Source organism: Drosophila virilis, chromosome X, assembly GCF_030788295.1.
Source record: "Drosophila virilis strain 15010-1051.87 chromosome X, Dvir_AGI_RSII-ME, whole genome shotgun sequence".
Taxonomy (NCBI): domain Eukaryota; kingdom Metazoa; phylum Arthropoda; class Insecta; order Diptera; family Drosophilidae; genus Drosophila; species Drosophila virilis.
Genome location: NC_091543.1, coordinates 27,773,358 through 27,792,174, shown reverse-complemented (window position 1 = coordinate 27,792,174; position 18,817 = coordinate 27,773,358). Strand labels below are relative to the sequence as shown.

General features: G+C 42.0%; 7 protein-coding genes across 9 annotated transcripts; 3 read left to right on the top strand and 4 right to left on the bottom strand.

The window, feature by feature from the left end:
• Positions 1–40: 40 nt before the first annotated feature.
• On the bottom strand, positions 41–1,266 carry LOC6631306 (NFU1 iron-sulfur cluster scaffold homolog, mitochondrial). The gene is made up of 3 exons (XM_002055013.4): positions 1,108–1,266; positions 770–1,050; positions 41–713 (listed from the first exon to the last, which is right to left on the bottom strand). Exons 1-3 carry the CDS (start codon positions 1,173–1,175, stop codon positions 166–168), a joined length of 897 nt encoding a protein of 298 aa, XP_002055049.1. The 5' UTR covers positions 1,176–1,266; the 3' UTR covers positions 41–165.
• Positions 1,267–1,564: 298 nt separating this feature from the next.
• On the bottom strand, positions 1,565–5,525 carry DIP1 (DISCO Interacting Protein 1). 2 transcript variants are annotated; one of them, XM_032439691.2, is made up of 5 exons: positions 5,370–5,509; positions 4,084–4,758; positions 3,217–3,523; positions 2,438–3,036; positions 1,565–2,370 (listed from the first exon to the last, which is right to left on the bottom strand). In XM_032439691.2, the coding sequence occupies exons 3-5, from the start codon at positions 3,383–3,385 to the stop codon at positions 2,176–2,178; spliced, it is 963 nt and encodes a 320-aa protein (XP_032295582.1). In that variant the 5' UTR covers positions 3,386–3,523; positions 4,084–4,758; positions 5,370–5,509; the 3' UTR covers positions 1,565–2,175. The 2 variants fall into 2 exon arrangements, with proteins under 2 accessions (XP_032295582.1, XP_002055050.2); XM_002055014.4 differs by lacking the exon at positions 4,084–4,758 and having other exon boundaries at positions 5,370–5,525.
• A 132-nt stretch (positions 5,526–5,657) lies between these two features.
• Positions 5,658–7,639, top strand: Panx (Panoramix). The gene has a single exon (XM_002055016.4). The coding sequence runs from the start codon at positions 5,844–5,846 to the stop codon at positions 7,476–7,478; it is 1,635 nt and encodes a 544-aa protein (XP_002055052.3). The 5' UTR covers positions 5,658–5,843; the 3' UTR covers positions 7,479–7,639.
• Positions 7,640–7,842: 203 nt separating this feature from the next.
• On the top strand, positions 7,843–9,921 carry LOC6631310 (solute carrier family 35 member E1 homolog). The gene is made up of 4 exons (XM_002055017.4): positions 7,843–8,361; positions 8,433–8,641; positions 8,714–8,839; positions 8,906–9,921. The coding sequence occupies exons 1-4, from the start codon at positions 8,031–8,033 to the stop codon at positions 9,401–9,403; spliced, it is 1,164 nt and encodes a 387-aa protein (XP_002055053.1). The 5' UTR covers positions 7,843–8,030; the 3' UTR covers positions 9,404–9,921.
• Positions 9,922–10,334: 413 nt separating this feature from the next.
• On the bottom strand, positions 10,335–11,546 carry LOC6631311 (uncharacterized). The gene is made up of 2 exons (XM_002055018.4): positions 10,687–11,546; positions 10,335–10,625 (listed from the first exon to the last, which is right to left on the bottom strand). Exons 1-2 carry the CDS (start codon positions 11,385–11,387, stop codon positions 10,421–10,423), a joined length of 906 nt encoding a protein of 301 aa, XP_002055054.1. The 5' UTR covers positions 11,388–11,546; the 3' UTR covers positions 10,335–10,420.
• Positions 11,547–12,067: 521 nt separating this feature from the next.
• Positions 12,068–14,953, top strand: tilB (touch insensitive larva B). The gene is made up of 4 exons (XM_002055019.4): positions 12,068–12,227; positions 12,282–13,134; positions 13,210–13,431; positions 13,492–14,953. Exons 1-4 carry the CDS (start codon positions 12,218–12,220, stop codon positions 13,577–13,579), a joined length of 1,173 nt encoding a protein of 390 aa, XP_002055055.1. The 5' UTR covers positions 12,068–12,217; the 3' UTR covers positions 13,580–14,953.
• wap (DDB1 and CUL4 associated factor wap) lies at positions 14,476–18,791 on the bottom strand. 2 transcript variants are annotated; one of them, XM_015171021.3, is made up of 7 exons: positions 18,702–18,791; positions 18,209–18,347; positions 17,837–18,094; positions 17,579–17,771; positions 16,437–16,896; positions 16,178–16,359; positions 14,476–16,113 (listed from the first exon to the last, which is right to left on the bottom strand). In XM_015171021.3, the coding sequence occupies exons 4-7, from the start codon at positions 17,767–17,769 to the stop codon at positions 15,915–15,917; spliced, it is 1,032 nt and encodes a 343-aa protein (XP_015026507.1). In that variant the 5' UTR covers positions 17,770–17,771; positions 17,837–18,094; positions 18,209–18,347; positions 18,702–18,791; the 3' UTR covers positions 14,476–15,914. The 2 variants fall into 2 exon arrangements, with proteins under 2 accessions (XP_015026507.1, XP_002055056.1); XM_002055020.4 differs by having other exon boundaries at positions 18,209–18,350; positions 18,702–18,771.
• Between the last annotated feature and the right edge of the window lie 26 nt (positions 18,792–18,817).

The following is an 18,817-nucleotide window of genomic DNA, read 5'->3' as shown; positions in this document are numbered from 1 at the left end:
CACACACACACACCACGCACTGAGCATTGAAACACATATATAACGGTCAAAATATTCGTTTTAAGGCTGTACATTATTTAAGCAAATATACATGCACACATATTATTACATATGTTTATGTATATAGTTCTAAACCTACTAAAGATAGAAACAATTATAACACGTTTAATTTGGTGTACCACCACCAATGTTGACAGGCGCATTTGGTTGATTAACTGACTCTTTTTGCATTAAACTCTTCTCAAAGCGCTCGAATTCCTTATTTGCCATTTTGTCAGCGTCATCAAACACCTGTTCGACGGATTCCACTTCTGGTATATAGAACTGTAGCATATTCTGTACACCATTCTTCAATGTAACAATGGAACTGGGGCATGATGAGCACGAGCCCTGCATTTTCAATTTGACAATGCCATTCTCATAGCCCATAAAAACAATATCGCCGCCATCCTCCTGTACGGTCGGTCGTATGCGCGTATCCAGTAGCTCTTTAATCATCATAACCGTCTCATCATCATCCTCTAAAATTTCTGTATCTGCATTGGGACGCGCCTCGTGTATAACGGGCAAGCCGCTGGCAAAGAAGTCCATAATGACAGCAAAAACCTCCGGTTTTATGAGGCCCCATTCTCCACTTTCCTCCTTGGATATAGTTATGAAATCTCCACCAAAGAATACAGCACGTACGCCTTCCACACGAAACAGTAGCTTGGCTGCAATTATGCAAGTTATATAATTGTCTAAAGTGATCACATCGAACACGTCTCACCCAATGGACTACAATGTGCCGCCGAGCCACTAGGAAAGTCATATGTATTTCCCTTGCCCAACACATCAACGCCGGGCAAAAACTTAAGGCTCTCCGGGTTCGGTGTGTCCTGTGTCTGAATAAACATGCTGCGCCTTGAAATCTGTCCCATCACCGCAACTGTGTTCACTGCCTGCCGGAGTACCGGCTGTTTGGCAAAGCCGACAGCCGGAGTTGAATATGTGTTACGTGCCGCGGACGCAGCAGCCAGGTGCATGTAATCTCTGGTTGCATGCTGACAGCTAGCATTCAAATTGCAAAATTATTTCAATAATTCGACAAATCAAAATCGTACATACATTGGATTTGCACCAAGGCGCGTATTACGCAAAGTGTTTTTAGCAGCGTATGAAATTAATTTTGACATTGCGCAGCAATCAATATATATATATGTTTTCACTTGTGTCCTAACAATACATCAGCTGTTGTGTTTAATGTTGCCAGACAGTTTAAAAATGTAGGTATATATGTATACGATATCTGTTACCATATTGTTCAACTATCGATTATACGATACCTTCTGCTAAGATTTGTTCGCCAATTATTGCACGCACTCATATATGGCTCTACTTTAATCTCTTTTGGCGCAGAATTTCAATTGTCAATTTTAAATTGCTAAGTAGATACACAGTTAAGAAAGTTTTGTCCAGCCGTAAGATATTTACAGCTGTGTTCGATTACACGCAAAATAACTTATCAGCTTAACTTGATAAATGAATTTCCAACACTGGAGATGACGAAATCAAATACATAGGCTCCATGAAGATTTTTAAATTTTATTTGTATTGAATAAATTAAAGCATGTATTAAAAAGTTGAAATATCCTTGCAGACATATGACATGGAAGGAGCTTTATAAACGACCGATTGTCCCTACAGAACTCAGCGATATAAAATAGTATCTTGTTCATAAGATTCTGCTAAAATGTTAGGAACATATTGAAGCTAATAAATCCAAGATATCTTGAAAAACAAAAAATTTGTATTTTATCCTATGTCAGCTAAATGACATATACATATGCTGCGTACAACAGAAAGACTAATCTATACAGAGACTCGGTCTAGTTTGCCTCGAAACAGAAGGGACAGACATGGCTATATCGACTCGGCCAAAAGTGTATATACTTTGAGGGGTCGGATATATATATGCTAAGCTTTACACAACATATCGCTTGACAATATTTCAATAGCCTCTACAAAGTGTGCAATAATTATTCAACTACGTACATATTTATGGTCACGAATTTACTGTAGCTCCGGAGTGTGGTTGGTTTATGTAAGTGTCAAGTTGTAGAAGCACATTTAAACAATTAAAAAGTCGAGATAAATTATTGCATTTTCATAGATTCAGCTGAAATTTCTGCCCATCTAATACTCCTCATATATGAAATTGGTGTTAAACAAACTGTTGCAAACATTGACAGCAACATTGCGACGTGCTATCTTTTTGGAACGTCCAGTGGCGGTGAACTCCTGATTGTCCACAATGACGCCCAAACGCTGCAAAACATTCGGCTTCTCTCCGGTGCAGCCATGATCAATGTACGAAAGTCCTGGACGCATCTGTTCAAAAAAGTTCAAATACTAAACTATCACTTGGACATTTCAATTGAACAATTGGCACACTTACAACGCACAACAATGTGGCTGGATGCATGGTAGCCCAGTTGACCGGCAGCTCGGTGCGCACGGGCGGCTTCTTTGGCTCCTTTGGTGTGACAATAACGGACGAAGCTGGCGAATTGGGATCGCTTTGCTGTGCAGATGCATTTGCAGCTGATGGATGCATTTCGGGCACGACATAACCCTCTCGCTCCCATTCGGCAAACAGCTTGTAAATGGCAAACGAGGCCAAGTTCAGCATGGGCACATCATCCTCCGGCGGATTTTCCGTATTCTCTGTCTCGTTGGTCTCCATCGCCTCGGGCTCGTCATCGTTAGCCGGCTTTGGTGCTTTCTTTGGCTTTGGCGTCATTTTGGCTATGATGTAATCACGCAAAGCCTTCTCACACGCCAAATTCTTGGCGGCCATCTTCGATTGGCCCTTGCCCTCGTACTGCCTGGTATTCACGGTCACTATTGCAGTAAAGCCGCCATCCGGATTGCTATTAATCGTAAAATCACTGATATTAATGCCCTTCACCTCGTTGAGGGCCATCAGTGCGTTCTTCGGCAACATCGATTTGCGTAGCTGTCGATTTTGCCGCAATTTCTTGTCACGTGTGCGTTCTAAACAAACAACAAATTTTGTCAATATCATATTAGATTATATTATTATGTCTTGTATTTCAACATCAAAACTAATAAACCAAGGCCGCTGATGATCGATTCGATGATCCACAGATCTTTTTAAGCGTTTCCAACTGGCTTTTTCCGTATGCTTGTTGCGTCATTTATGAATTTACGTACCCGATGACTTCTTGCGCTTCTGAAAGATCTTCTTAAATGGTATTTTTCCACCATTTTCCGAATCCAAGACGCTGGCAAAGTCCATGCTGTCATTGTTGGCGCCCGTGTCGGCTTCCTCCATGTCATCGCCAGCGGGCGTAATCGGCTCATCCTTGATGAATATCGGCATGGGCAACGCTTCATGATTTTCCACCGGCTGCGCCTTGACCGTCTGCAGCTTGGCCGGCTGTGGCTTGGCCGGTTGCGGTGCCGGCGGTGTTGCTACGAACGGCGCAGCTTGCGGAATCGTGGAAGCAGCATTCGGATTCTAGACGGGAAAGTCGAATATTATTAGCGCACGTACAGCAAATATATATTATTTTTGTTTTTTGATTTTTTTCAACAAAAGAAAAAAAATTATTGGCAAAATCCGGACGCTAGTGTTTGGCATGTATTGAAAATTATTCTCTTAATCGATCAACTAACGAAATATGCCCCAACTTTTTAATTGAAATTTTTTTTATTTGATTTTCAAATATAAATATTTTGCTTCGCGACCAATTCAATTTATTTTTCGTGCTAATTGGAAACTTTCTTGATTATTAAAAAAGTAAATTAAAAAAAAAAAAAAAATATTTTTTTCATTCAATTACAAATTTACGAAAGGATTTTTCTAAATTGAGTTATTTGCTTAGTTAGTTGTTTTTTTTTTTTCAATTTTAATTTTATTTAATATATTTTGAATTAATAAATTATAATTTGTACGAATTAAAAGGATTACGGTTATTAAAATCGCACGCTCCTGACTTAAGCTATAAGGGCAAAGGCGACCACAACAACAACAATTGCTTAGCCCCTTTGCATATACCAATCTTGGAAATGTCTTACATGCCATTCAAAGGATCTACTAACGGCGTGGGCGGTAGGCTTTATATCGCAGCACGTGTGCCGGCGGTTCTACTAAAAACCATAGTTCAGGAATAGCCATGACCACTCCTACAACCCAAAGTGCCCAAACGAATCATGCAGACGCACTGCACCAACGAAACCATGAGCCAACCAATCGATGGTTTACGTTAATCATATCACATTAATCAAATGCTTGGCACCTTGGCACCCCGCCCAAATGACCACCAACGCCCGCAATCCTGTCCAGAAATTGGTGTTCATCGGGCTGCCAGGCACGCCAGGCTGAAATTGCGGTAAATGCCCGCCCAAACCTTTGATCATCTCGAATTGGCGTTTTGGTGTCTCGTTTGGGTACTCAAGTGAAGGTAAATGAGCATTGCTATCTAACGCAAAACTAATAATTTTAGTTACAATTTTGGATGAATTAATTTCCAGCAGCCCCCAAAAGTAACTAAAATGGCAAGTCCAGCGGTACAAATAAATGGTCCAAGGCTCACAGTGTGTATGTCTGTGTGTGCGTGTGTGGAAGGGGGGGGGGGGGAGGAGTAGCAGGTGGCTGGACACAACGCTTGACACTTGCGATTAAAGAAACTTTTATTGGCTGTTGCAAATAAATTCACAATTGGTTTGAGACACACATTTTCAATTTGTGCGCTGTAAATTATATAAATAAAAATAGAATTACTATTATTGCAAAAATTGTAGTTTTAATGATAAGAAAACAAAATATAAACAAACAACTAAAACTAATGAATGTATATGCATAGATACATTGCACATATGTGCGTGTATGTATGTATGTATACATACACACACACACACACACACACACACACACACATTTGTCTATGCGGGTGAGTAATTTTGTAACTGTGCACATGTATGCATGTATACCACAGTATCGATTAAAACTACAGCTTCATATGCATGTGTGAGTCTGTGTGTGTGTGTGTATACTAGAAGCATACATATGCAAGAGTGCTAAATGAGAACATCATCTCAGTTTGATGAATGATACACATACATTCATGTTAACATGTACGTATACATTATATGTATCTATACTTCGCACATATGTATATATATTTCATTGTTTTTTGCTTTATATTTGCAAAATTATAGAAAAACATACACATTTGCGGAATAACAGTATTGAATAGAAGTTAAATGAGTAATGCAATCATGAAATACATTTCCATACATACATTTGTATGTATGTGTGTTAGTGTGTATGTATTAAACAAATTTCAAATATTGCAACTTACATAAACGCCTCCCGAAACAAATGGTTTGTTGACAACGTTCCTGCGAGCCCGATTCATTTTATTTAATTTGTATTTATAAATTCACACTTCAGCAGACGACTGCCTACGATCGCTTTGCAATAAAAAAAACTCAATAGCTGTCATTTATCGATTTTTCATTGGCAGCACAATGGCAACTCGATAACTTTCTTATCGTTCTGAAGAGCTTCAATAAAAATACCAAAATGGGCGTAGAATACTCAATAGTTTGTTTAACGAAAAATTACTAAATATGAAGTACAATGGTTTGCAAGCCAAGATAAATGTGTACATATGCTCTATAACTGTTTAAGGAATAATCAAAAATTGTATATTAACTTTGATTTTGTCAGCCATCTGTAGAGCTGAGAAACAATATCAAATTTCTTGGTATATTTTTGTTGACTCGATACAATCACACTGAATATTGCATCTTTTATCTGGGTTGCCAATAATATGGAAGATGCAATTCGTGTTAAAAACGAGAAAATAGAAGCCGCTTACACGGACGTGAAAAGCGAGAAATCGCCAACCAAAGACGATGAGAACGAGTGCACTCCGCTGCGTGACGAAGGCGGCCCCACGCCGGACCAAGCTGCCAGCACCGGAACTTCGGCAGCAGGTTGGGGAAGCGATGATGAGGATCAGACGGCGATGCCGCCTGCGCCGTCACCACCGTCACTTGATCAGGAAATGAGCATAAAGCTAAGTCCGACCAATGAATATGACCAAACCCCATTGAGAGTGTCAGCCACAGACCGAGCCCAGTCTACAGAGCCTCAACGAGAATCTCAAGCAAATGGCAGCTTTCCGGATGTGCCGGACAACTATTTTGATGATCTATTAGCAGATCCACTGGAGCCGCGGCTTCCGCACGATGTGACCGTTAAGAAGGAGGAACGCCGTGAATTGCAATTGGGTTTCCTTGATGTCCTGTCAGAGACGGACTTCGAAGGCGTAACAGGTGCATATAGCCAAGTGAATCAATTAAACGATATGGATCTGGAGCCACCACCGATGCCACAACAACCAAGTATTCCAGTCAGCGAAGAAGAGAGAGAGCTACAGCTACGTATCAAGGAGCGGCGGAGGGAGCTGGAAAATTTGGAGCGTTCAACTGCCGAGAAAAAGAGAAAAAAACACAAAAAGGAGAAAAAGCACGAGAGCCATAAAAAGCGACATCGCAGTCGAAGTGGCAGTCCACCAAAAAGTCGCAAGGAACGACGCACAATGCAGCCTGACAGATCCAATGGATCGCGGCACAGTACTATGCCCGTCATAAAAACGGAACCCGAGGAACTCGACTTTGTGCCCGTACATGCCGACGAGAAGAGCGTCAAGGTAGTTAATATAAACAAACTAATGCAACCAGCAGCAGCAGCGGATGCCGGACCGCCGCCGACTGTTCGGGAGAAGCGCCGGCTGGCCGTGGAGCGTGCGAAAAGTGTGCTTAATCTTATGCGTTTAAAGGCGTCAAAGGCACCGGAGAGCGTGTTCCTTGTGGTTGACACCATCAGGAAGCTGCCCAGCCGTGCATCATATATGAACAGTGACCTCTTCATGAATCCCTCGCCGCTGTGCAACAATTTCAATGTTACGTACAAGTTCAATTCGACGTCCGCATCGAACATAAATTTGACCAAATGGGGCTTGGAACGCTTGCCAGAGACGACAGCTGCATTGTTGCGCCTCACAGGCATCGATGTGGCGCGTTTGATGGAGCTTAAAGAGAATCCAAAGATGGCGCTGCACAAGCTCAGATCCACGCAGCAGGCGGAGAACGGACCGGAAGACGAGTGCCTATCCACGGGCCTGTACAAGAGTGTATCGACTCAAACGGACGCGCGACTTAGCAACCGTAGCCGGGATGTTGGTGTTCAGGCAATGCCGTCTGCGCCAAGAGGCGTCTATTGGCTGGATCCCCGCTTCGATCAGGCGGACCTAACGCAGCAGCACACAAACGTATTGCTGGCATTAAAGGAACTCTGCGCAACAAATCCTAGCTCCTCATCCTGGGCCGATAAGCTATTCCGGGAGCTGCGTCACGCTCTGGCCATCAAGCGCGCTGAAGTCAACGAAGTGGGCCACTAACTTAAAGATTCCTGCACTGTAGTGCCAACCAAAAAACCATTAAATGGTCGCAAACCAAATCGAATTTATAGTTAATAATCGACTTAATATACACATATATATTTAAAAGCATTTATTTTCTGAGCTTAATGCAGACACTTCAATAAATGTTTGCGCCAAAACAGGAAATCACTTGTCGATATACAAATTTGATATATCATAATGATGATAATTGAACCGGTTGGTTCTTGCAATTGCTATTTCAGTTAATGTTCAATACTGAATGTTGGGTAAATTATATTTTGAATATTTATCGATAGACCAATGTGCCGGCATTTAACAACACTTGCCGTATATCCGGCAATGTCTGGCCACACTGTTGCGTCCACGTAGAAAACAAACGGACGACATTGTCGACGTGCATATATTTATTTAAAATCGAATCATACAGCGAGATGCAATAAACAAAGATCAATAAAAAGGACCAGCTGACTGGCAGGCGCACAGGTAGAGACACTGTGGCGCTGACACCTGACTACGGCAACTTCTTAACAAAACAGCAACTATTTAAATATGTTGGGTGGCAAACGCACCAGTTCCCGTCATGTTGCGGTCGTGCTGTTGATGTGCCTCTTCTGGTACGTGATCTCGTCCAGCAACAATGTCATTGGCAAAATGGTGCTCAACGAGTTTCCATTCCCGATGACCGTCACCCTCATCCAGTTATGCAGCATCACGCTATACAGCGGGCCCTTCTTCAACTTATGGCGCATACGCAAATATCAGGATATACCGCGCTCCTATTACATGCGGCTAATTGTGCCGCTGGCCATTGGCAAGCTGCTCGCCTCGGTCACATCGCACATATCGCTGTGGAAGGTACCCGTCTCCTACGCGCATACAGGTGAGTTCACTTTTAAATAAAACATAACGCAACACACGTCATCAAATATGGATCACTCTGTGCATATTTAGTTAAAGCGACTATGCCGCTTTTTACTGTTGTTCTGACGCGCCTTTTCTTTGGCGAGAAGCAGCCCACACTGGTGTACCTGAGCCTGTTGCCCATCATAACGGGCGTGGCGATTGCGACCGTTACGGAAATCTCATTCGACATGGTTGGCCTAATAAGCGCACTCATTTCCACGATGGGTTTCTCTCTGCAAAACATCTTCTCCAAGAAGGTAAACTTCCATATACATATATATTTAACATGTGACCCGAACCGCACTTAACGCTATCTAAATTGTATGCAGGTGCTTAAGGATACGGGCATACATCACTTGCGCCTGCTCCATCTGCTGGGCAAGCTATCCCTATTCATTTTCCTGCCCCTCTGGCTGTACGTCGACAGCCTAGCTGTTTTCCGGCATTCAGCAATTGTAAGTATTTCCTAATAGATTAATCGTATAGACAATTTTAATGGCCTGTATACGCTTGACTTGCAGAAAAATCTTGACTACCGGGTAATTGCGCTGCTCTTCACCGATGGCGTTCTTAATTGGATGCAAAACATAATTGCCTTTAGCGTGCTGTCGCTGGTAACGCCGCTCACGTATGCGGTGGCCAGCGCCTCGAAGCGCATATTTGTGATTGCCGTCTCGCTGCTGATATTGGGCAATCCGGTTACATGGGTCAACTGTCTGGGCATGACACTGGCCATTATCGGTGTGTTGTGCTACAATAGGGCCAAGCAAATCTCAAAGGCCAGGGAGCTGCCAACGCACACGCAAAGCAATCACATTAAGTATACGCCGCTAAATGATAACTATTATCGCAGCCCAATCAATGGGAATGTGATGGCAAATGGTTTACACAAGATGCAGACAACGAAAGCGCCGACAACCATGCATATGCCAATGACAATGCCAGCCAGCGGCAACAGTTTGCTGGCAAATGGCAGCGGTATGCCGAGTGGGAGCACCACGCGCTTGCTATTCGTTTAGTTTTAATAATTAGTGAAATTGTATTACAACATCAGGCCCACACACAAATTGTTTTACCCGCGTTCGTTTCGTCTCGATCGTCTCTGATAACCCATCTTATCAGAGTCCACCATTTACGGGCATTCTTGAATTGAATAGTATTTCGCATTCAAAGCAACAATTCAAACAATTCAAACATTCGTCTTTGTGCTCTCTGCTCGTATGTCATTTTTGTTTTTGTATATTTCCAATGTTTTTTGTTTTATGCTCCCATCAGCTCCTATCCTAATTATATTGTAAATTATTGTATGATAAATGTATGTATGTATGCATCTAATGCGGTATGTAAATAAGTATAAAATTCGCCACCGAATCCAGGTGCGACGGGATTAGCCTCAATTGCCGCTAGAAAATTAATTTTGTTTTTTTGCAGTTCGAATTTGATTATGCCTTAAAAACTGTATGTATTTACAATATCGAAACGCATCGCAATGCGTAATAAAAATTGTTGACCGTGTACATAGGCAATATACATATAATTACGTACTACGTTCTATGTATTATGTAAAGCATTTGGACTTTTATTATGAACCTAAACCATTTTATCAGTCACCCCTCCATGGCGCAACGGAATAGTACATATGTATATGCGAACCTAAAGTATTCCGATTGCTTATATATTCTTTATTGTGTTTAAAATGAGATTGGATAGATATGATTTCGTTTTGCAGCTTGTATTTGCATTTTAGTTGTAGATTTTGTCAACAGTTCACCAACTCCCGTGGACAACTTATCTCAATCCTTGCTATCTGAGACTGACGTCTATTGAACTAGAAGACGAACTTTTTCGAAAAGTGTGAAACACCTTTTCAAATACATTCTAACAAAACTGCATCTGGTTGGAAGTCTCCATTGTTATTTTGTATAGGAGAATGAAATAAAAACGTGTGTATTCTATTTTGGTTCCATATATGTACTATATTTCGTGGCGCCCCTCGCTATAACCCATCAACAGATTTACCCAGATCCAGCCGCATATTATGCGGGCAACAGCTTGATCCACTCGTTCACAACGGCCTTCTTATAGCCAATGCGGGTGAGCAGCGCCTCCGAGCGCCAGTTGCTAGCGACAATCCATGCGGTGAGCGTAACCTCTTCCCCTTTGGCAATCAGTTTGGTCATGACAGCGGCCAAGAGACCGCCGAGTCCACGCCGTTCTGCCTTTGGCAGCACCTGCAACATGCTGGCAGGGGTAGAATTTTTCATAATAGGCTTTGATTAATTCCATATTCCATTTTGCATACCCAAGACCGGAGAAATCGTTTTGGAATATCCAGGCGATTAGCTCGCCGGTGTCGCTGCGACAGGCGCCCAGTGTCCTATTGTACTTGATTAAAGCACGTATGTATGCCAGCGATCCTTCGCCCTTATTGGGCCAAACAGCATGCACCATGACCGCATCCTCATCGCACAGCCGGCGCAGCTCAAAGTCTGACAGCAGATCGGGCACGTGCACCGTGCGCGCCTCGGCATGTGGCAATACCATGCCGTAGCACTCACGTGCCTGTATGCCACTCGCTCCCTTTCTGCTGGCAATCTCCTTGACGCGTGCGCAATACTCCAGATCAACGTTGGTCAGCAGCGCACCGTTTGACCATTCAATACGCTGTGTTTGCTCCAGGCAGGCGAACAGCTCCGCCTGTTCTACGGGCTGCCAGCTGTAAAAGGACACGCTCTGCACCACATCCCGGTGCAGGCTCACGTACGTGCCGTATTGTCGAAAGCCGCCAGTTCGATGCGTGTAGAAGCGCTTGCGCAGCGATAAGTAAGCCTCATCTGTCCGAGAAATGCCCGCCGCGTCCAGCTGTCTATCCCATTTGCGCTGATTGTACAGCAAAAGGTAGTGGAAATTGAGTGGTCCATATTTCTCGCCATACAACTGCATCAGCTCATCCACTTCGCTATCGCTGAGTGGTCGCAAAATATCGACATCCTTATCGCCCATTTCGATCCCAAATGCTGATTACGCTTACAGTGTCCAAGTTTGTCTGGCTGCGACCAGTGTTAGCGGAGTTCAATGAGCCGAGCACACCTGAAGCCATGGCGCACAGGTGCGGATTTGATGTGGGCCAGAAGCTAACAAGAAAATGCACAAAGATATATTCAATATATTCAATTATCAATTTCCATTCATATTGCACTGCTTTATCTTTTTTTTACACAAATAAGAATTGAACCAATTGATAAATTTTAATTCTAATAAATGTTAATAAACAGACAAAAAACACATGTGCACGCATAAGAAAACGCTAAACAAAATGGTCGAAGTTACCGTTTTTACAAAAACATAACCGTTCATGTTGTTGGCTTTTTATTTATTCATGTAATATTGAATATACGAAATTGATGACTGTCTTCTGTGATGGAAAGCTTAAATAATAATTATTTACATCCATACCGCGGTCCGGCCCTGCCATTGAGCACCTAATACGCTATTTTAACTAATTCAACTGATTAGATTTCCATAAATCAAAAAGAATTAAAAAAAAAAAAATACAAAGCGGCGGGCGCCGATGACGTTGCAGTCATGCAAATCGATATGTTAATAAGTTCGATAAGTTCAATCGCTCGCCCGCCGATGACACAGAATTTAAATTGTAATCGGGTGTCAACAACAACAACACTAACAACAGCCACAAGAAGAAGCAGAAGAAGCTAAACCTAGCAACGCAGTCGCCTTATTTGTTTACTGTTTTAAGTGCTATTTGAAGCTGAAGCTGTAGCTGAAGCCAGTTCTCGACATAGACACAACATAAATATTTATATTCTGGAATTATGGTGCGCAGTAAGTTGAAGACAAGGTATTTGCATGCGTGTTTCTCTAATGATATTGTCGCAGTCACCGAGGAGCTGGTGCGCAAAAAGTCGGAGCATAATGAGCGGCTAATAAGCACCCTGGAAGAGCTGTCACTGCACCAGGAGGATATCGAGCGCATCGAGCATATACAGAACTGGTGTCGCGATCTCAAGATCCTGCTGCTGCAGTCCAATCTCATAGCGCGCCTGGAGAATCTGCACAAGCTGAAGCGTCTCGAGTATCTCAATGTGGCCGTGAACAACATTGAGCGCATCGAGAACTTGGAGAGTCTCGAGTCGCTCAATAAGCTCGATCTGACGCTCAACTTTGTCGGCGAGCTGACCAGCATCGAGTCGCTGATTGGCAATTACAATTTGCGGGAGCTGGTCCTTATTGGCAATCCGTGTGTCGATTATCCGCACTATCGTGACTTTGTCGTGGGCACGCTGCTGCAATTGCAGACCCTGGACTGCAAGGATATATTACCCTCGGAACGTCTGCAGGCGCAGCGCCTTTTGTCACAGCATCGAGCTGTTATTGTGCAGTGCCAGGCGGCACAGGCCATCGAACGGGATGAACAGCGTATTCGCGTAGCCGAGCAGCAGGCACAGCTGGCCAAAGAGTGCGCCGCCATTGAGGACGAGGATGAGCGTGCACGCGCCTTCTGGAATGCCAAAAGTGAACATTGCCCGGAAATACGCACCGAGATTGCGCGTCAGCATAAGCTCGGCCGAGAGAAGCACGAGTCGCAGCCAAACCCATTGACGCAAAAGCCAAAGAGAAGCCCTCATCTATTCGCGCCCTGCGGTCGACCCTACAACATCAATCAGGCTAAGCTGCCATTCAATTTCCAGGATGAGGCTGGCCACTACAGTCTGTTATTGGAGGTTTACAAGTAAGTAAGTCTCACACCACCTGACACATTGCTGACACTCAGTCCAAATGCGTTTTCCATTCCGGCCATAATCAGACATCTGGACACGTCCCTTATCGATGTGGACATACAGACGAACTATGTGCGCGTCACGGTCAAGGGCAAAGTCTTTCAAATGGCCTACAACGAGGAGGTCAAGCCGGCCGAATCAATTGTGCAGCGTTCCCAAATCAGCGGCCACCTCCAGATCATTCTCAAGAAGCTCAAGGCCAACGAGCTGCTCGTCCTGAAGAAGTCCACGCATGCTCCGAACAAGAGGTAGGCCAGTCTAGTTAATAGATGGATCTGGCAATCCAAGCTTAATCCCATATCTTTCAGCGGCAGTGCAGCTGGCTTAAAGGAGCCATGTGGAACAGTCGATATTGGCAATATATGTCCGCCGCCTGATTTGCCCGATTTGATTTAAGTGGCGAGACAACAAATGTTTATTTAAAAATTGTTTATTTAAATATTTTTTTTTTTGTTCTCTTGGGATTTTCGCTTTCGTTGCTGCGCCCCTCACATTCCTGCTGCCTCCTAGTTTCAAAACTCCGCGCTGACCCAGCATGGTACCAGATGTCCTATATATATATATATATATATATGCATATATACATATACACACATACATATATATATATATATGCTTACATTTGTATATGTAGTTACAATTCATGATGTGTGTGTGTGTGTGTGTGAGAATTTAAAAAATGCAAACGCATTAAAATTTCAATTAAAATTATTCTTTTACATTGTGTGTGTGTGTGTGTGTGTGTGTGTGTGTGTAAGTATAAAGAATATCTTGTCTTTGAATGTTCCAACCGGATAATGAATGCTACAAATTACAGAAACCGTTTGCCAAAAAATGCTTACTCACGCTACGCAGTAATTAACGTACATATGTATATGTATATGTATGTATGCCGTGTGTATCTACATATGCTATGCATGCATGTGTGTATGCATGTGTGCGTGCACGTGTACACCACATTAAAAAGTATTTATCGGTTTATTTATCATATTCAATTGAAATTGCGCAAAAGTCTTGTCGAGTGTTTACAGATTCTGATTGTTATTGGAGAAAACAATGAAATTAATGTATACGCTTTTCTGTATTTACACGCATTATCAATAGCAGCATCTGTTGTATTTGTATATATATGTATGTATTTTTATATTAGCATTTGGAGTTTGAACAGATAACTCTGAGCCAACGAAAAGGCATCTCGTCTAAAAGGATTCTCATTTATTTCAGTCTCAGAGCGGCGCACTATAGTTTCGACCATAGAAAATGTATTTATATTTTTGTTGTGGATTAGTATATTGTTTTTTTTTTTTTTTCTCTTTGTTTTCTGTTTTGCTCTCAGTGCGGGAATAAGGATCGTTCGATCATTCGGCCTGACTGTATTTTATGAAGCTAATGTTAATTGAATGCAGTCATTATTTTATATGTTCATTTTGTTTTGGTTTTTGTTTTTGTTTTTTTTTTTTTTTAAATGGATAGCAACAATCTTGTATTCTCTCTCGCTCAATATATTTCGGTTTTTGTTTTAGTTGTATTTTAAATAGTAAGTATTGTATTTAGCTGTGGTTGTGCAGTTGTTGTTGTTTGTTTTTTTTTTTTTTTTTTTTGGTTTTTTTTTTTTAGTTCATTTCTGTTTTCTAAATACAAGTATTTTTTTTTCGCTTATTTATGTTTGCTTTGCGTTTGCGTTTTCGTTTAAGTCCTTTTGTTGTTTGTTTTGGTGTTTGGTTCTAATAAAAAACGTGTAAAAAAAAAAATAAAACATTTGAACAAAAATATAGTTAAAAAAAAAAGAAGCCTTTAGCGTCTTTTTGGATACATTTTTCATTTGGGTTTTCTCTCATTTGTTGTTCGTCTGTGTTTTGTTTTTGCGTGTAGTTGTTTGTTTGGTGTTGCTGTTGTTGTTGTTGTTTTTGTTGTTGTTCTTACTGCGGTTAGACACAAATATTAACAACATTTAACATGTTGGAAAACGAGGTAGGACATTGTTTTTTCTTTTGTTCATCTTGTTTTTTGTTTTTTTTTTCTTGTTTTTTTTTTTTGTTTTTTACGTGTAAATGTTTTTTTTGCCATCTTAAAAACAGAATGTCAATAAGCCAGACATGTCAATTAATAAAACTAAGCGTCCGGTTCTATTCAGCATAACGTGCGAGACGAGTCAAATAAATTACAAATAGCAATACATATTTTGGTTATACCTTGAGACTTATATATCATAACATTATGTTCAACTAAGCTAAGGATGCTAAATGTGCCTGGCCCGGCCACAGAGAGCATTAAAAAAACTAAACTCTAATAGAATTGCCCGGCTGCTCCGCCTACGCGTCTCACTTTTAACTTCGACTGACCCACAGACACTGGCGACCAATACACCAAGTTGGGTTGCAGATGCGGATGCGGTTGCGGGATTGTGGGATATAAATCGACGTCCGAATACAAAACTATATATGTGTGTATATTATGTAATTAAAACGCGTTTCTTCCGCTGTTGCGCCTACAAAACCTACAACTACATTGCGTTCTGTATCCGCATGTGTGTGTTTGTGTGTGTATGTATGTGTATGTATCTGTTGGTTTGTTGGTGTCGCTTCTGCTGCTGCTGCTGCGGTTGTTGTTGTTTGGTGTGTTGGCAACTGTGCGTTCTGCAGCCACATCATGCTCACATCACAGCCACAGGGCAGAGCAGTGTGGGTCGGGAGGGGGGACAGGTTGCATGGGTGGTAAGAAAAATTGACTCTTAGACCCGCAGGATCTCGCACGCTTTGTTATAGCAAATGGCTATCCAATCGGGTTGCGTGGCACCCCATTGTATTTGATTGACTTCGCCTTCAGCAGCTGTATAGGCTAAAATTGGATCCTCGATTGCGCGTGGCATTTGTTGTATATCCCAGATCAGTGCTTGGTGATCATCACCGGCAGTGCAAATGTGACAGGAACTGCAAACCGAACGGTGCATGTTAAATACTTTGGTTAGATATTTTGAATTTGGATATTGGTTACCTATGCGGCGCCCACGCAATACCGTTGACGCACGCTCTGTGATTGCTCAGTCTTGCAACAGGTGTACAAGGAACACGAACATCTAAAATAATAACTTCACATGAATCCATGGCAACAGTGGCTAAGTAATTCGGATCCTGTTTGTTCCAGGCCAAGCGCAACAGCGCAGTATGCGCAGGATCCTAACCAAGACAAATAAATCAATAAATAAACAATATATATATATATATATATATGTAGCAAAGCTATTGACATCCACCTCATAGATAATGGTCGAATGCTCCAGATGACGCAAATCAAACATGCGTACAGAGCCATCGGCGCCAACTGAAGCAAACATGTCGCGGCCGCCGCCGGCACGTGAAAATGCAATGTCATAGACCTCCTTGTCATGTGCTATTAGCTGTGTCTTAACATGCCCAGCCACATAGACGCGCGCGTGCGGCTGCCCAGTCTCTAGGCCCCATATTGTGCAGGTGGTGTCTATGGATGATGTGCCAACTAAATTGGGGTCCACCTCGTTCCAGTCAAACGATGTTAGCGGCGCACAAAAATCACTGTTTTTGTTATTATTTAGCACGCACTCCAGATGGGTATCCGGTTCACCAGCGCGCCAAACGCGCAAATAATCACCGCTGGTGGCCAACAGATCGGGATAGATGCCTTTCGAGTCTGGTATCCACATGATTTTTGTTGTAGGATATGGATGGTCAAAGGTGCTGCAAGTGAATGAGAGCAAAACAGCAAATTTATTAATAAACCAATGAAAAATAAAAAAGTTTCCGACTTATTCTTCCTAAAGAGTATATGATACGGTAGTCGAAAGCTGGCAAATGCCAACGTAGCACAAGATATCATCAAAAGATTACAATACCCCCAGTAAATAAACACCCCGATCCTATGCAGGGTTTATTCTCGTTCTGCTGTCTGTTTCCATGCAAACTAGTCTTGTATCGGACCACTCCAATATATACCTGCCATACGATCGATTGCCGATTGAGTTTTTGTGTAAATAAAGTTGATATAATGAAAATATTTGAGCTGAAAGGTATTAATATATAGCTCCCATGGATCAAGTTATATAATAAACACTGCTGTGCGACTAAGATCGATATACTATATCGTATTATTGCCACATGATTCGTTTAAGTTTGACCTTTTCAGTAGACAAACTTATATTAAGCTGACGGACCAAGAAACAAGCACCATAAATGATCAGGTTATTCGTGTAGCTATTTCAAGAATCTTTCGGACAACAATGGACTCTAGGATTGCAAGGGTCATGTCCTCCTTTGTCAGCATTAACTTGTTGAGAATTACAAATCAAGCAATGAGAAATGTACAGCATGCATGCGTAGTATTTAAGGCTCGGCAGATGCTTGCTCTCTGCACTCATCTCACCTTTTAGCACTAAATTCGCTGGTATCCTCGTCCAGGCTAATGATTTGCACTTTGTTGTTGTACTCCTCGATGAAGCTGCCCAGGGCAAGGCGAAAACGTTTGTCTGGGCGCACACTCCAGTTCATGGAGTACAATGGCCATGGCGCCAGGTATTTGTATATTTCCTTGCGTTTGCCGGCGGTCGATGACATAACTGCAAGAGAGATCATATCAATTACAATGAAAATGCAGTCACAACTGATAAGTGGAAGCACTTACCTAAATATTTGTGTGTGCGTCTCGTTGGAGAACTGAAGCGTTGTAAAAAGCGAAGACGAAGCTCCTGGGGTCTAGTGAAAATGTTCCAGTAAACGAACTTTAATACAAGGTTTCCCACAAAGCTAGCTGGGCGGGCGGGCGATGGGTGGTAATAAGAGAGACCTGCTAAAAATTACGATGGCAATGCGGATGATGATAACGACGAGACAAATTGAAATTTCAGAAAATTAACAAAAAACTGCTGTGCCTTTTGGTTTACTGTACACGGGAAAAAGAAACCGATAAATAAAAATGTTATTGTATTAATTTTTTTTTGAAGTTTTCTCAATATTCAGTTTAGTTTATTTTCTTTGTTGTGTTGTAGTAGCTCACTTCATTTTGTGTGACGACGTTGGCGGCGGCGCAGGCTAAAGTGTTGCCCACTCAGCCTTTTCCGGTTAGATTTAGCTATTTAATGTCCAGGGTCCTTAAAATGCTTGTAAGCTAATTGGTACGACGGTGATGCGCAGTCCTGCTGAAAGATTTTGGCTTATCAATTTGGATATCGGGTTTTTCATAAATACACTGTGTAGCCATCTAATGTGTGTTTGCACGAACTAAAAATATATGTGAATTTTAACGCACGGTAGTGCGAATTTTACGAGATAGCTTTTTTTTTTGCAAATGCAAAAGTTGGCAACACTAAATGTAATGCGACGCGACAATTTGCGGCTGCAGGGTACTGTTCATAATTCGGTAAATACGGCATAACGCACTGCACGAGCAATGACAATAGCAAAACCATGTACTAATTAAGCTTAGTTACTATTCGTATTTAAATTTAATTTATTTATAAACGTGAATTAACTGCATAGATTTTTCACACCTGAACAAAATTTTCTCTCAAAATGTATATACACGGCGGTGTTGCCACTTTTTCTGTTGTTGGTGATGGCCACTAAAGTCGATAGGATATGATTTGATTTGGTGTGCGATAAGAAA